This window comes from Ceratotherium simum, chromosome 2 (assembly GCF_057802395.1).
Source record: "Ceratotherium simum simum isolate JZ-2026a chromosome 2, ASM5780239v1, whole genome shotgun sequence".
Classification (NCBI taxonomy): Eukaryota; Metazoa; Chordata; class Mammalia; order Perissodactyla; family Rhinocerotidae; genus Ceratotherium; species Ceratotherium simum.
The window spans coordinates 95,684,045-95,700,428 of record NC_141901.1 but is presented as its reverse complement, the minus strand read 5'-3'; the positions used below and the strand labels follow the sequence as shown (position 1 = coordinate 95,700,428).

General features: G+C 43.1%; 1 protein-coding gene across 7 annotated transcripts in view; it reads left to right on the top strand.

Moving 5' to 3' along the window:
* AK4 (adenylate kinase 4) overlaps nucleotides 1-16,384 on the top strand; it is an 87,583-nt gene that overhangs the window by 57,013 nt on the left and 14,186 nt on the right. For 4 of the 7 annotated variants that reach the window (XM_087449401.1, XM_087449416.1, XM_087449406.1 and 1 more), the window contains exons 3-4: nucleotides 2,106-2,278; nucleotides 5,232-5,350. In XM_087449401.1, coding sequence (XP_087305527.1) covers nucleotides 2,106-2,278; nucleotides 5,232-5,350 — 292 coding nt within the window. Of the gene's footprint in view, nucleotides 1-2,105; nucleotides 2,279-5,231; nucleotides 5,351-6,273; nucleotides 6,482-6,502; nucleotides 11,876-16,384 lie in introns of those variants that run through there. The other 3 variants (XM_014788250.2, XM_004431452.3, XM_087449391.1) reach the window with 2 other exon arrangements.

Here is a 16,384-nt window from a genome sequence, read left to right as displayed (position 1 = left end):
AGCAGCATAAACTTTGGAAATGGTCACAAAGCCCTATTCTAAATTGCTCATCTGTGTCAGTTTTGTAGACGCTAAAAGTATAGCAATGATCAAGACAAACAAAGTCCCTTTAATCAGGGAGTGAGGTAGGGATAGAAAATAAATATAAATACTAAGAAGTTATTCATATTAATACATAATAGAAAATAAAGGGAGTAATAAGATCGATAATGGGAGGGGAATGGGCTGCTTTAAATATACTAGCTCAGGAAGGCGCTCTGAGGAAGCTACATATGTGCACATATCCCAGATGACAAGGAGTCAGATACTCGGAGATCTGCAGGAAGAACATTCTAGGCAGAGGACAGCAGGTGCAAAGGCCCTGAGGCAGAGATAGCCTTGGCACATTCAATGATAGAAGGGAGCTAGTGAGCCCTGCGGAGAGCAATATTGAAAGTAAGTTGATGTGGCCAGAGTTGCCCGTGGACAAAGGAAGAATAAATTAGGAAAGTGTAGATGAGGAAAATGGTGTTGTGGGCAGCCCAAAGGTGAAGCCGTGGGAACAGGGAGTCAGGTTGCACCTGGGAAAGATGCAGGACCCAGGAAAACCAGGAATCTCATCTGCGACTCAGCCCGGAGACCTGTGTATGGAGAGGAGGGGAAAAGGGGCCTGTTTCTCCATGGAGAACGTGATGGAGGAGGAGCCTGGGAGGGAGGGGCTTTGGGGAGAGGGGCCTGGCCTCGTGGAGGAAGGCCTTGAAGAGAGCACTGGAGAGAGTTTTCAGCAGTGGGTGGCAAGCGGCGGGCCCTGAGGCAGGGGCACAGACAGCCTTCGGGTGGGCTCTGCCACGTTCAACTCGGCTGGGCATTCCTAGCACTGAGGGGTTTCTGCAGAGTACAGCTCGCCCGACGCTGGAACCGCTGACTTCCTGCGGCAGGAAGAGGAGTCTTGGAGCGAGAAGTGTCTGGGCGCCGTGAAGACCAGCTCACACTGTCATCTTGATACTTCCAGTGATGAAAGGGTGGGGATGGGCTGGTGTCCTTATCTGAGGTGACTCAAGAGTTTCTTCTCTGAGGGTTGCACCTCCTGTTATACTTTCCTCCCAGCTCTCCATCCACCTGACTCTTTCACCTAACTAGGATGTAAAGGACATTTTTAAAAACGGGTATGAGATACAGTAAGGTTTTCACCAGAGCAGACAAACGGGAGTGATCTATTTAGGGAAAAGGTACCACTGTGTCGTCCCACCCCAGCCAAACCTGGAGTTACCTTTAAAGCAGATCAGTCCCTGCGGAAAAATATAATTTGGCATCACCTAACTCCCAAGGTCACCTAGAGTTTATGGTTATAGGAGAAAGGAAGAGATGCCCATAAGCCCAGATTTCAGTTTTGCTGTTTATTTTCTCACATTTAGAAAATGAGGGTGAACTCATAAGGTTTGCAGTATCCAAGTAGTTTTAAAAGCACCAGTTCTTTTTGAATTTGGACTTTTACTCACCCTGTTAAGGTGTAGGCTCAAATGAAGGTCTGAGTGAAGGATCTGGCTTTAATTGATTTAGACTCTAAAAAAATATATATGTATAATATTTATATATTTAATTATATATATGTTATGTTATATAATTATATAAACATTATATACTAGGTTTATATTTTATATTTATGTATTACATTTGTATATTTATTTTATATATATATAAAATTGTGTCTGGTAGCCTAAGAATAATACAGTCATAGGCTGTTAGAGCTAAAAGGGTACAGAGAGTATTTCGTCCCTTCGCTTCTTTAACAGAAGAGGAAACGGAGGTGATGTAACTTGCTCAAGGTCACCCGGGTCATTGAGAGCAGAACTGGGACTAGTCTAGTGATTTTTAGTTTAGTGCACTTTCTACTTTTATCATGTGACTCCTTAATCTTTGAGTATTCCAAATGCCGAAGCTAGGTTATAAAGTAGCATATTTTCTTCTAATATTAAATGTGTGGAGGTAGGTATAAATTCCTGATTACAGCTCCTTTCTGGGTGCTATATGTGCAGATTTGATTATTCTGTCACTGAAAATATTGCAATGACTAATTAGAATTAGGACATGCCTTGCATTTGATATGTTTTGTTTTTGGCATTTAGGTTTTCCTAGAACGTTAGTTCAGGCCGAAGCCCTGGACAAAATCTGTGAGCTGGATCTAGTGATCACTTTGAACATTCCATTTGAAACGCTCAAAGATCGTCTCAGCCGACGCTGGATTCATGCTCCTAGTGGAAGGGTGTACAACCTGGACTTCAATCCTCCTCATGTACATGTAAGAATATACTTTCACCAGTTGACAAGAGAGAGACAAAACATTTCAGTTGAGAAGTGGGTAAAGGATATGAGTAGATTTTAAAAAAAGGGCAAATCTACATGGTCAACAAATATTTTAAAATTTTCATTCACTAGGAGTCAAGGAATGCAAATTAAAGTAAAAATAGACTATCACTTTGGATCCATTGGACTTGGCAAAATTAAATAGGTTATAACATCTGTTGCTGGTGGGGATCTTGGAAAGACAATGCTCTTGTCTTTATTAAGTATGTAAAATATTTATAGTCTTCTAAAAAAGCAAGCTAGCAACATACATTAAAATTTTTAAGTGCGTTTTTCATTCCACCGCCCTCTGGGAGTACAGTCAATGGGAATGAAGCACTAGCAGGTAAGGTCGTGTACACACTAATGCTTATTTCAGTGTTCTTTGTAGTGGGAAAAACAAAAACAAAAAACAAAACTTGAAAACAAAATGAATGTGTATCTATAGAGGATAGTTAAATTAATTAGAGAACATCCACATTTTGGAATATTATGTAGTCAGTAAAAAGAATGACTTAATGACTTAGTGCTATACCCTTTGACCTGGAGAAATATTTCCTCTAGGTATTGCTGAATGATAAAAGCAAATGGAATGATTCCATTTTTGTAAAACAGTGGCCAATCTTCTTTAAATTTATCTGTTTGTGTGTTGATCTGTGCTCTCTAGCTTCGTAAGAGCAGGGATAGAGATAAGAAGGATATATCCTGGGCTGGCAAAATGGTTGGGGCTGGACCTGAACAAGGAGCTGGGTCAGAGTGCGGGGTCACGTGAGTGGTGGGAGTGAGGAGGTAAGGGGACTAGGGAGGATGAAGGGAAAAAAAGTTCAAATATAACATCTATACATTTGCATAAAATTAAATACATGTAAAGATATATGTTTAAAGAAACTTTTTAAATTAAATTCATTTAAACAGTTATTGTTCTTTCTGGTAGAGACATGAATTAGTTCAATCTGATCATTTTTGACTCCAGTTATTTGGTGGTAGATAGTATTACTTGTCGTCCAAACATGAAAGGGATGGCAGTTGTGTCTTACTGGGTTAATGTTTATGGAATAGGTTAGACTTGAATCTAGACAGAGCCAGTAATTCCTACAAAAATGACTTCAGTGGGGTAAGGCTGCCTTCCCAGCTCCTGGTGCCACAGCTTCAGCAGAGTTCCAGTGAGTCTTGTTCATTTGGACTAAGCACTAGTCTCCTTTTGAAGTCTTCTTTTTAAAATGTAAGTCGTTCTGGAATTCCTTTATTAGATCCCTTCCTCCTTTCCATCCTAAGAAGCTGGTATAGGGGAAAAAAAGTATGCAAAGGAAAAAAGCGCTCTGAAAATGCAGATGGGAGCACTGAAGTGCAACACAAATGCTTCGCATATTGGCTCTGTCTAGACCTGCTGATGCAAAGACTGTCATAAACTTTGAGAAGCCTGAACGCTGCCTTGCTTTCTAAAGGATGGTCATCCCTAAAAGAGCACCTGCAATTATAGTGTTACTTCCAAAGACATCAGTGAAAGTGCTCCACCAGCTGCTGTGGCCAGGCTCCCCCAGAAGGAGGGATGCTGTTGCCCTAGATCATTCTAAACGCTCGTTCTGGAAGCCGTTGCTGTATTTGCTGGGGATCTGAAGTCCTGGAAATGATTTCTGAGCTTTGCGTCTATTAGTAACTAAAGGAGAGGGGAAGGTAGGAGATGGACAGCCTCCTCCCATCCCCGGCTCCCCTGTTGTGTGAGGGTAACAGCTGTGGGATACACACGTGATAACTGTGTGGCTCACCAATAGAGCGTAAGTGTGAGTTATGTCCCAAAGGCCCTGAGCTGTAATGGAATTTTAGTGCATTTCAAATTTATAGCCAGTTTCTAATTATCCAGTTGAGTTGCCAGAGCCTTTTGGTTCTGCTCTAGCCTGTCTTTTGACAGATTTACCTCTTGTAACTGTCTCCCCTGGGGGGTAATAGCCATGGACACGGGAGGCAGATTTCTGATGTGTCCATTTTGCTGCTCGTAAGTAGGTATGGTTCCTGAGGCTGTTAAAATACATCGAAAATCACGGTTTTTTAAATTGCAGTTTTTCAGTTCTCAGAATGTTTGTTCCTGATTATCATGGATATATGATTCATGCCTATTTTAATTCACCTTTAGATAAGTCATTTGATTTTGTAAAATAACCTTAGTAAGATGAATCTCGGAAAAGCTACATGATAGAATTGGAAAGCTAGCAGAGATGGGACAGCAATTCTCCTAGATGAGTATTTTTCCTGAGTAAACCAGTTGGTTCTTTGAGACATTTAATTTTCCATATTGGGAGCTCGGGCTTTAGAAAGAAGGCAGTTTTAGGAATATTTAGAGGGCCAGAGTGACATTGTCTGAAGGTTGTTTGTTTTTGGGGGAGGGTAGGTGGAGTTCTAAACTGTGAATTGAAAGTATCATTTATTGATAGCACTGGAACGTGTTTGGAAAGATCTGAGAAGTGAGTAAAGATTTCATGTCAGGGCCGGCCCTGTGGCTTAGTGGTTAAGTGCGCGTGCTCTGCTGCTGGCGGCCTGGGTTCGGATCCCGGGCGTGCACCGACACACCGCTTCTCCGGCCATGCTGAGGCCGCGTCCCATATACAGCAACTAGAAGGATGTGCAGCTATGATGTACAACTATCTACTGGGGCTTTGGGGGGAAAAAAATAAATAAATTAAAAAAAATAAATTAAAAAAAAAAGATTGCGTGTCACTTCTCATGAGATAAAGGTAACATACTGTTAAGAGTGCTGGTTCTTTCTCAGCAATCTTCACCGTTGCCATTGTCACCCAGGCCTAACGCAGCATGTGGTCGGAATCAAAGGGGAATGCATGGTTTGCACAGGGAAGTTCTTACCTATGGAATGGCCCAGTGCTGGCCATATTAACTGGTTTTCCTGGTATTTGTAGGGGATTGATGACATCACTGGTGAGCCGTTGATCCAGCAGGAGGATGATAAACCTGAAGCAGTTGCTGCCAGGCTAAGACAGTACAAGGACGTGGCAAAGCCAGTCATTGACTTATACAAGTGAGTGTCATCAGCGTTTCCCCGGCAGACGGCCATCTACAGAGGGGTGGGACTGGTGGGATGGACGTTGGGCTGAGGCGGGGTGGTGTTCCTTTAAGCTAGAAAAACCCTATAGGCCCAGCCCCTCCCCAGGAGTGAGGTGAAACGCTGGAGTTGTACATGGGAGTTGACGCCCAGTGCTTTTATGTTGAAATTCTTATAACGTAAGGTCCGAAACCTGATCCTCTCTGTTTCTTTGCTTGTAAAATTAGGTCTAGAATTATTTTCATTTTTCTTTTTAAGTGGCTGAAATAATGGTTACATTTTGATACCCCCACATGTAAATACCTGATTTGGATATAGAAGATTTGAAAGGACTTTCGGTCTAGCTGTGTCTGGAGGGTGTTTAACAAAGAAAAGCTAAAACTATAAACCACAGATTGCCACTTCAAATGGCTCCAGGGGCCAGGCCACTGTGGACGTGACTGTCAAACCCGGTGGGGGATGTGTGAGTGACAGATGAGCCGATCCGCTCCTGTGCTGTTCCCACAGTTGCTCCAGAGGGGTACTCAGGCCCAGTGTGGTCAGTGACCCCTGTTTTTCCAGAGAAGCAGAAATCTGGCTTTCTGTGTGGAAAAAAAAATCTCAACTTTTACCTTGGCAATAAATTTAAAGAATTTTAATAGCATGCAAGCCAAACGAAACCCATACGTGGACTGCATTCAGGACAGCGGTTTACAGCCTCTGCTGTAATCTGTTTCTGACCTGTAGATCAGAGGTTCCTGATTACGTTATTCTGATGCATCCTGTGTTTCATGATCTATTGTTGTAAGTCATAAGGGTTTTAGAGCACCAAAGTTTGTCAGTGATTTGCTTTTCAAAAGTGTGTATGGAGGCAGATTTGGGATTGTCCCTATAATGTTACTCTTTGCTGTGTTTTAAAGGGGAGAAGAAAAGGTGGCCTCACGCAAGCATGCCAGAACTGTGAACGCTCTGGCCTATTTAGATGTCCCCAGTAGTGATGTCGATCCACTTGAAGGGGCTGTTTGGGCACTTAGTGATGTGTGACGTAGACCCTGAGATGGCGCTGCGTTCATCCCAGGCTCTTCGTCTGCCCTGACACCGTGGTAAAGGAAACCTGAAACCCTTTGTGTGTTGAACTTTGTTTTTCAGGAGCCGAGGAGTGCTCCACCAGTTTTCTGGAACGGAGACTAACAAAATCTGGCCTTATGTTTACACGCTTTTCTCGAACAAGATCACACCTGTTCAGTCCCAAGAAGCCCACTGAGCCCGCCCAGTGGGAGCACCAGGAGGATGTGGCCATTCTTGCAGCTGTACATGTAGCATTGGTGCGTCCCAATTAGAAGCTAGCCGAGATAGCTCACAGCGTCTTCTCTAGTTTAAATGGTGAACTGATATGGAAACTAATGAACACAATAAGAGTTAATGAAGAGGCTCTTCTCTGCCTTTCAAAAGAAGCATCACGCACACATGTTTAAGATGTCTCTGCACGTGTCGCAAGCCCTTCACAAGAATGCGAGTACAGGCTGATTTCAAATGGTGTAGAACCCATCACTAGCTGATTTCTGACGGTCGTGTTGTTGCCGGAGTAGCCTTTTCGCACATAGTAGTGCTGGTCTTTGGTTCTCCCACGCCCCCAAATGAACCTAGCACCAGAGGGCCTGAGAATGCCAAGGACTGTGGCCCGGGCTCTGACCCAGGTCCTCTGGTGTGTGGCCTCCTGGTGACCATGGGATTGAAACCAGTTGCTCTCGGTGGTCACTTCTCTGGCCTTGAGTGGCTGTGTCCACGATTCATTTTTTCTGTTGGGAGTGACCCCTTCTTTTCTGCATCCATTGCTCCATAGAATCTCTCCTTTCAGACATCCTGGAACGAAAGGATTTGGCTTCTGCTCTTTTGATTAGACTGTATTTTTTTTACATCTGTTTTCTCCCTTCCTAGGCCATTAAGTAATATGGGTAGTCATTGCTTCTGTCCTTTTCCAATTCCTTTCTAAGAGCTGAGAGCTAGGGGACGATGTCTAAATCACTTCACGCACCAGGAACTGCGCTCTGTGGAGGGTACACTTGCACTGCTGGTCTGACTCTCATGGGCTGACACCGCTCCTCTCTTTTATTGCAGAAGAATAAAATCCTCAGAGTCTTTTGGGAATTCTCAAAAAAATGGGAAATATTTGCCTCTATAAATGTTAAAAGATCATATCTTAATGTAGAGAAGTAATAAGACTGCATGGAATTACTGGACTAAAAGAATAGTTTAGCTTTGTATTCAAGACAAAAAAATGTCTTTTAAAAATGCTGCTAAGTATTGATGCTGAGGGTGTTTTTCTCTCGTGAGCGACCCAAGCGTATTGTAAATAGTTGGTAAAGGGGATCTGGATCCTGGGGATTAAGGAAACGTGTTGCACTAGCTGTGCCTAGGCTGGGTATGACAGCTTTACGATGAGGAGAAAACAAAACCGTAATTTTTTTCTGTTCCAAAGATGCTTTCTATAGGGTGGCCATTAAATCTAGAAATATAGATAATACTGTTTTATCAATTGTAATGTAATATCAATAAACCATTTATTAAGGATTTGCCTGGTTTCCAGACTTGGTGGCCACCTTGTATCATTCTTGCTCTCCTCTGGGAAGAACAATGAAATTTATTCCTGTTGCCTTAAAAATAAACATCCCTCTTCATGCATCCTGACTGTCCCCAGGGAGGGTCCTTTATTATTCCTGGGAGTGACTTCAATGTCATCATTGCCTTTGGAGTTTCCAGGAGAGGTACAGGAAATGGGAAATGGCCTGATCCCTGATTCCATGCTCTACTCCTCCGTCCTTCCCTCCTTCTCCCTTCCAGCAAAACAGACATTTATAGCCAGCGTTGGAGTCACTCAGTATGTCTCAACAGTGTTTGCTGTTTCTGGGATGGCCCAGTGGTGAGAGTCCTTTGCTAGGTGAGACCAATAAAAGACAAACACCTTTTCTGTGGTCTTTGAAAGAGGATGCGTGTTTCATGTTCAGTGGCCTAAAAAATCTATTTCTAGTTTTCTTCAACAAACTAGTTGTTCCTTCAATGATTTTGTAAACAATTAAATTTTCTTGAAAATATTTCGACAAAAGTAAAATTAAAAGGCCGTCTTTTCTTGGTTTTCCTTCTGCTGCCCCACACACGGTTCCTTCACAGTTACACAAAAAGAGGAGATCAGGGGTCTCTGAGATTCCTCCTGTCCTCACAGTCTGTGACTCTTGCCAGCTCTGAGTTCATTTTGCTCTCCATTATCCTGACGGGCTTCCCACTTACTTAAAAATGTTGCTGTGTTCAATACCCTAGAACACTAAGGCAAACAGAAAACAGGGACATTTATTGTAGGCCTGCTGAGAAATGTATGCAGTTTTAGGACCTTTATAAAGGTCTCACATAATCTTTCAAGCATCCGATGGGATAGGCCTGATCCCACATTTACACACAGAGAAGGCCAAGGTCGGGAGGGGGGGAAGCATCCTGCCCTGCTCTTGTTGCCAGTAAACAGGTAGCCGGGACTCACACAGGAGTTCCTGACTCTGCCTGCTGGGTTTGCTCCTGGATATTAATCACCTGTGTCCTGTCTTGGGCAACCCAGGGTGCAAGCCTGCTTAGTTTTGCTTATATTTCTGAATGGCCTCGCATCAAAAATAGCCGAGTTCCCTCTGGTGACATTCAGCTCTGTATGAGACGGCTCTCTTTTTTTTAACCCTTTGCTTCAGCAAAGGAAGCTGCTAGAGGAGAGTCTGAGCCGCTGATCCTCCTCCTTAACTACTCATTTATAAATAAAATGAAAGGCTGTGGAAGTGGGCTGGGCTCGGCTCCAGGCTAATCTGGAGGAGGCAAGCTCATTTGGTGTCCATGGTGTTGTCCCCCTGTGGGGACCCTTACCCTGGGGCCACCCCCGCCATGGTGCTCACACATAGGCCTGGGCTCCTGGGAGCATCCAGACACTACTCCCTTTTCTTCCCTGAGATCAGAACAAATCACTCTGTCACTCCCACCCCCAAACAAGGCCCTGATAATAAACTGACGCTTCCTGGAGTGCTGGCAGGTGAACAGATGGTGACTGAGCCCCTAACACGGTAACCCTTGACTTCTGTACCGTCTCCCTGTATCACATTACACATCAATGTGATTCTGAGTGCCACATTCACACCTTTGCCCGCCATCTGGTGTGGTGACACTGCTTGTGGTGCACAATTCTGGCAGAACCAGGGGAGACTGGCTTCCTATCTGCCTTCCCAGGGTCGCTCCCCGCCACCCTCCAACAGCCAAGCTCAGGTGAGCTCCAGCTCTACCCAGGTGTGCCCCTCTCTCGGGAGGGAAGGGAGAAGGTCAGAATAGCTGTGGGTGCGGGAGGATTCTTGGAGAGAGGTGCTGCTGTGGCTTTTCCTGCCATTTAAAATGTAGAGACAGGATAATTTTAGATGGAAAGATGCCAGTGCAAACCCATAAATAGGGCTTTTATAAAATTTAGTTCACTGGAACCTGAGTTCTTTATTTGACTTTAACTATTTGTCTAACAGTTTACCAGACTGCTGGGGTCTTTGTTCAAATTGTAAAGACTGCAAATTTCCAAATGTGTAAGGGGATAGGCGTTTTTAGTAGTTATTGTTTATTGGCACTTCATGCTAAGCACATTACAAGCATTGTCTAATTAACTCTTTACCAATGGCCCTCTGTAAAAGATATATATATTTTTTTGTGAAGAAGATTATCCCTGAGCTAACATCTGTTGCCAATCCTTTTTTTTTTTGCTGAGGAAGACTGGCCCTTAGCTAACATCTGTGCCCATCTTCCTCTGCTTTATATGGGACACCGCCACAGCATGGCTTGACCAGCGATGCATTGGTCTGCACCCAGGATCCGAACCTGAGAACCCCAGGCCACTGAAGCGGAGCACGCGAACTTAACCGCTATGCCACTGGAGCGGCCCCTGTAATAGATATTATTATCTCAATTATCTTGCCTCCTTGTATTTAAAAACTGAAATAATCTCGTTTACTTAAACTTGTGTTTTTATGTACCTATAGGGATTAATCAAGAAATTCAAAAGGGCCTTTTTGGTACTTTCCCTACTTTGAGCTCTCCATTCTCATTAATAGGTAAAATGATGTATTTGCTCCCACCTGGAATCTTTACTTTTGGTGCTCTGGTGCTGAGACAGGAAATGGGCATTCAGTGGGTCCTAGTGGTAGTTGCACACTGTATGTACAGAGGGCGTACATGTCTCCTCTGTACTCTGCTGGTTAGAGGATCTTGGGAGGCGTTCATGTCTACCTGATGCACTTTATTACCCTTCATTTAACAGACAGTATCTTTTCTTGCTGCAGTGAATTTTGTCACAGAGGCAAGTCGTAAGGCAGAGTCGTGTTGTAGTATGAATTTGTTCCCCTCCATTTGTAGTACTCAAATGATATCTCAAAAGAAGAACCCAGTAACAGAGACTCCTTCTAATATGGGGTTGTGGTCCGGTCATAAGTTAACATCCCTTTCCCTATGTAACTGACCCGTTCTGGTCCTCGGAGGAGAAGGAAGAGTGTAAGTCCCGGATGTTGGGAAACCGTGAAGCTGTATTTCAAGTATGTGAAATATCCTGCATCTGTCGAGAAATATAATTACAGTTGTTCATAAATGCCATACCTTATCTTTCTTTTAAAAAATTGCACAATTCCTGCCAAAATAAATGCCATTATCTGTATGCTTCAGGGAATTCCCCAATTTGATCAGTGTGTGTGTGAGAGAGAGAGAAAAAGACAGAGATGGTAAGACATTTCCAAAAAGGTAGCTGCTCTTGTGTAGCTTGGTTGCTCTTTCCTTCCTTGGTGATGATTAGGCTGTTCCAGGAAGCACAGTGTTGTTCTTGAAATAAAAGATCTCCCGTTTAACACTTCTCAAAGGAGCCGAGCATCTTGAAGATCCTCCCCAGGGTTGGTGTGTGTTTGACTCCATTTCGTAAAACCTTTCTTTTCATTTGAAAGCTTTGGCTATAAAGTCAGAAATGTACTGCATAAAAACAAACTTGTATTTAATTTAAAGAAGAGGAAAGGGAAGAAAACCGAGAATTCAGCCCTGATATAAGCTCCCGGGTGTCAGGGCTTGGGGGCTTTCCTAGTTTCTGAGAATTTGTACTACTGATTTTTATATGTTCTTGTTTTTGAGATGAACAGATCTCTGGGGAAATGGTCTAGTTACATGGCATTTCACTGTGATCCTCCGAAGCTGAAGACAGCTCTCTACCCTAATGACAACTTGTCTCTTTGGTTTACTGTCCTGTGAAATGTCAGCCAGTTTCCCAGAAGTCGCGTGTTTACGATGAGTCAGCGCTTCTTCTCGGTGTGGAAGTGTCGGCCCTCTTGATTTCGGTGTGTGTGCTTCATTCCAAGAATATAAAGCTGTAGTCTAATCTGTATATGCTCTCCTAACTGTTAATTGTATTATTGATTATTTTATCTTGCTTGAAGATTGAGTCATACTTTTTAATTTGATAGAAATAAAGGTTTTTTTCCTGCTTATCCTAGTGAATTTATTTAACATTTATGTAGCTTTTTACACTTGACAGAACATGTCTTCACAGATATTCTTTGTGCCACTCTGCAGCTACTCCATTATCCAGTGTTGTCTCTGATTTGCAGATGGGAAAATAGAGAAAACACAGTGCTTCCTGGATAAGGTGACAGTTGGTGGCAGAGCAAGATCCTGAGCCCGTGTTAGCTCAGGGCCAATCTTCCTCAGCAAAAAGAGGAAGATTGGCAACAGATGTTAGCTCATGGCCACGCTTCCTCACACACACACACACAAAAACCTGAACCCAAGAGTTAGAATCCCCAGGCTCATTTTTTCCTGCTACACCAGCCCCCGTGATGAGAGGGAGGAGAACGCCCTGGCTTCTCCCAGCCTCGCACCCTAACGCCTAAGGGGGCTTCCCGTTAGCTGAATCCAGCCGGAAGGCAGCTGACAGAGGAGCCCGAGGAACATGTTCTACAGGCTCCCATGTCCCTGAAAGGGGAACTGAATCTGATGGCAATGTGGTGGATTATGTTCAAGTTCAAGACACTCACCTCTTAGGGGAGTTGTACATCTCTGCCCCACTGGCTCCGTGCTTGGGCATGTGATTCGCTTTAGCTGATGAAACGTGAGCAGAAATGAAGTGTGCCACTTCTGAGCAGAAGCCTTACGAGCTGGGCCACGGGCATCTCTTTCCCTCTGCCATGAGACTGGATCGTGAATTGAAGACGTGGACCAGGGTTACAGCCAGTCCATGATGGATGGGTAGTGTGCATGAAAAATTAACAGTGTTTGTAAGCCACTGAGATTTGGGTGGAGTTCAGTACCACCCAATAATTTAGCCCAAGCTGACTGAGAGAAATGGACCCAAGACTAGTATATCATGTCATCCAGTTATAACTTTGATTCTCTTATCAAGCACTATTAGGCTCTGGGGATGCAAAGATGAATAAGACCCAGTTTTTGCCCTTGACTTCCTCCCAGTCTCCTGGAGGGGATGGACATAGGATTAGACAACTCTACACATAACTTGGAATTAATCACTGGATTGTAATTGAGAGAACACAGAGGTAGTGACTCTCTTGGCTGGCCAAGTAGAGACCAAGGAAGGTCTAATATTTGAGTTGAGTGATGCAGGAAAGAGGGAGCCCTGCAGAGGGAATGGTATGTGGGAGGAAGGATGAGCATGCACGCCAGGGGAGGCCAGAGCAGTGTGAGGCAGGACTGGGGAGACAAAGGTAAGACGGAGCTATACTGGGAAGTTGTCTTGACTGGTCTTAGCTTTGTTCACGGTAGGCAGCACAGACTCTATGCCCGAGGGTGACTGGTCAGATGGGCATGATACAACTGTGGTCGTCCTACAGCTCTGAACTAAAACGTGGTGATAGAGTTTAACAAAAAGTGATGGTTGCGTTATAACAGGAGGGAAACAAATGCCTCCGGGGGAGAAGTCAGGAGCAAAATGGGTGAAATGGGGGTGAGTGAGAGGCAGTAGGGAGGGGCAGGGACTGAGGAACTGGGGTGCACTGCTATTCCTAAAAGGGGAGTCATTGCTCAGCTCTGGCCAATTAACACCTTAGGAATGCTGGCCCAATGCTGCCCAGCCATTCAATTTGTTAAGAGAAGCCAGAAATCTGTATCTTTTGTGTGAAATCTTATTTTTAAATGTTTGCAATTTAAATTTTTAAAAAACATTGCAGAGGCCAAACAGCATATCCTTTCAAGCTCATTTGGGACTTCTGGATTAGAGAGAGACACAGGAGGTAGGAATGAGGGTCTTAGTGGCTAGATAGGTATCTATGAAGTAAGGAGGGAGGATATGTAAGGGCCAAAGAGTGGGAAGGGAGAATTTTCTAGCTTTGACGACAAAAACAATGCATAGTTATATAGAATCCTGCTTTATCAGAGAACACTGCCTATTCAAATAAATCACTTCAGTTTTTTACCCCAGAGTTCAACTGAGGGTGATTTTTTTCCATATTCATTTCAGCCAATGACTATATAAGCATCCAATAATTAAATGAAAACCATACCCATACTTGAGGAAACCTACCCAAACTGTATATATGTGTGTGTATATTTGCCTATATGTGTATGTGTGTGTGTAAATAGAATTATATACACTTATATACATAGTGCATACGTAGTAGAAAATAACAGTTAAAATTTCTTGAGGGTTTCCTCCAGGGTGCCAGGCACTAGGCCAAGCAGTATACACCAGCTACAGATAAGGAAGCTGGGGCTCAGAGAAATTCAGTTATGTGCTCACAACCACCCACCCAGTAAGTGGTAGAATGAAGGCACCAACTCCAGTGCTCACTTATGATTAGTCAGCTGTTCTTCCTCATTCTGCCTCTCACTACCCAAAGACCCAGAGGGATCACAATTAAGGGCCCTGCAATCAAGGCACCTTTGGCCTTGGGTAGGACTTCAGGAGTCAGGGTGGAGAGCCCTGCCACTTGGAGGCAACTAGGACCTGAGCAGTGTTGAGTCTCCTGTGGCCAGCTTGTCTCCCAGCCAGGATCCCAGGGCCAAGAAGCCTAGAAGACCTCCAACGGAAAGATTAGATCTCATATCCCATCAGGAGTTGACACCTTGCACGGCCCCATTCTAGGGCCATGCACTCTGAGAAAAGAATAAGATTTCCTGACAAGAAAAAATCAGGGATACAAAAATGAATGTTCCGACAAAGAAATGGAAAGATATTCTGGGCTCTTAGATTGGAAGAATTAACATAGTAAAATAACCATGCTTCCTAAAGCCATCTACAGATTCAATGCAATCCCTATCAAAGTCCCAACAATATTTTTCACAGAAATAGAACAAAGAATCCTAAAATTTATATGGAACAAGAAAAGACCCTGAATAGCCAAAGGAATCTTGAGAAAAAAGAACAAAGCTGGAGGTATCACACTCCCTGATTTCAAAATATACTACAAACCTATAGTAACCAAAACAGCATGGTACTTGCACAGAAACAGACACACAGATCAATGGAACAGAATTGAGAGCCCAGAAATAAACCCACACATCTATGGACAGCTAATTTTAGATAAGGGAGCCAAGAACATACAATGGAGAAAGGAAAGTCTCTTCAATAAATGGTGTTGGGAAAACTGGACAGCCACATGCAAAAAATGAAAGTAGACCATTACCTTACACTATACACAAAAATTAACTCAAAGTGGATTAAAGACTTGAATGTAAGACCTGAAACCATGAAACTTCTAGAAGAAAACATGGGCAGTATGCTCTTTGACATCAGTCTTAGCAGCATATTTTCAAGTACCATGTCTGACTGGGCAAGGGAAACAATAGATAAAATAAACAAATGGGACTACATCAAACTAAAAAGTTCTGCACAGCAAAAGAAATCATCAACAAAAGGAAAAGACAACTTAACAATTGGGAGAAGATATTTGCAAACCATACATCTGATAAGGGGTTAATCTCCAAAATATATAAAGAACTATGCATCTCAACAACAAAAAAACCAACAACCCAATTAAAAAATGGCAAAAGACCTGAACAGATATTTCTCCAAAGAAGATATACAGATGGCCAACAGGCACATGAAAAGATGTTCAACATCATTAACTATCAGGGAAATGCAAATCAAAAGTACAATGAGATATCACCTCATGCCCTTCAGATGGCTATAATTAACAAGACAGGAAACAACAAGTGTTGGAGAGGATGTGGAGAGAAGGGAACTCACATACACTGCTGGTGGGAGTGCAAACTGGTGCAGCCACTATAGAAAACAGTATGGAGATTCCTAAAAAAATTAAGGATAGAACTACCATACGATCCAGCTGTTCCACTGCTGGGTATTTATTCAAAGAACATGAAAACACCAATGTGTAAAGATACATGCACCCCTGTGTTCATTGCAGCATTATTCACAATAGCCAAGACTTGGAAGCAACCTAGGTGCCCATCAAGGGACAAATGGATAAAGAAGTTGTGGTATATATACACAATGGAATACTACTCCGCCATAAAAAATGATGAAATTTGGCCATTTGTGACAACATGGATGGACATTGAGGGTATTATGCTAAGTGAAATAAGTCAGAGGGAGAAAGTCAAATACCATATGATCTCACTCATAAGTAGAAGATAAAAACAACAACAAACAAGCACACAGAGACAGAGATTGGATTGGTGATTACCAGAGGAGAAGTGGGGAGGGAGGAGGGCGAAAGGAGTTATTAGGCACATGTGTGTGGTGATGGACTGTAATTAGTCTTTGGGTGGTGAACATGATGTAATCTATACAGAAATCGAAATATAATGATGTGCACCTGAAATTTATGTGATGTTATAAACCAATGTTACCAGGATAAAAAAAAAAGGAAGAAAAAAAAATAAAATGAATGGTCCATATCCAGATCAGTAAGGACAGATCAGCCACTTGTGTCACAGTAATGGCTCACATATGCTTACCACTCTAGATCCACTGACTATGTCATATAGATCAACCATCCTGGGTGCACTGACCATTTCAGACTA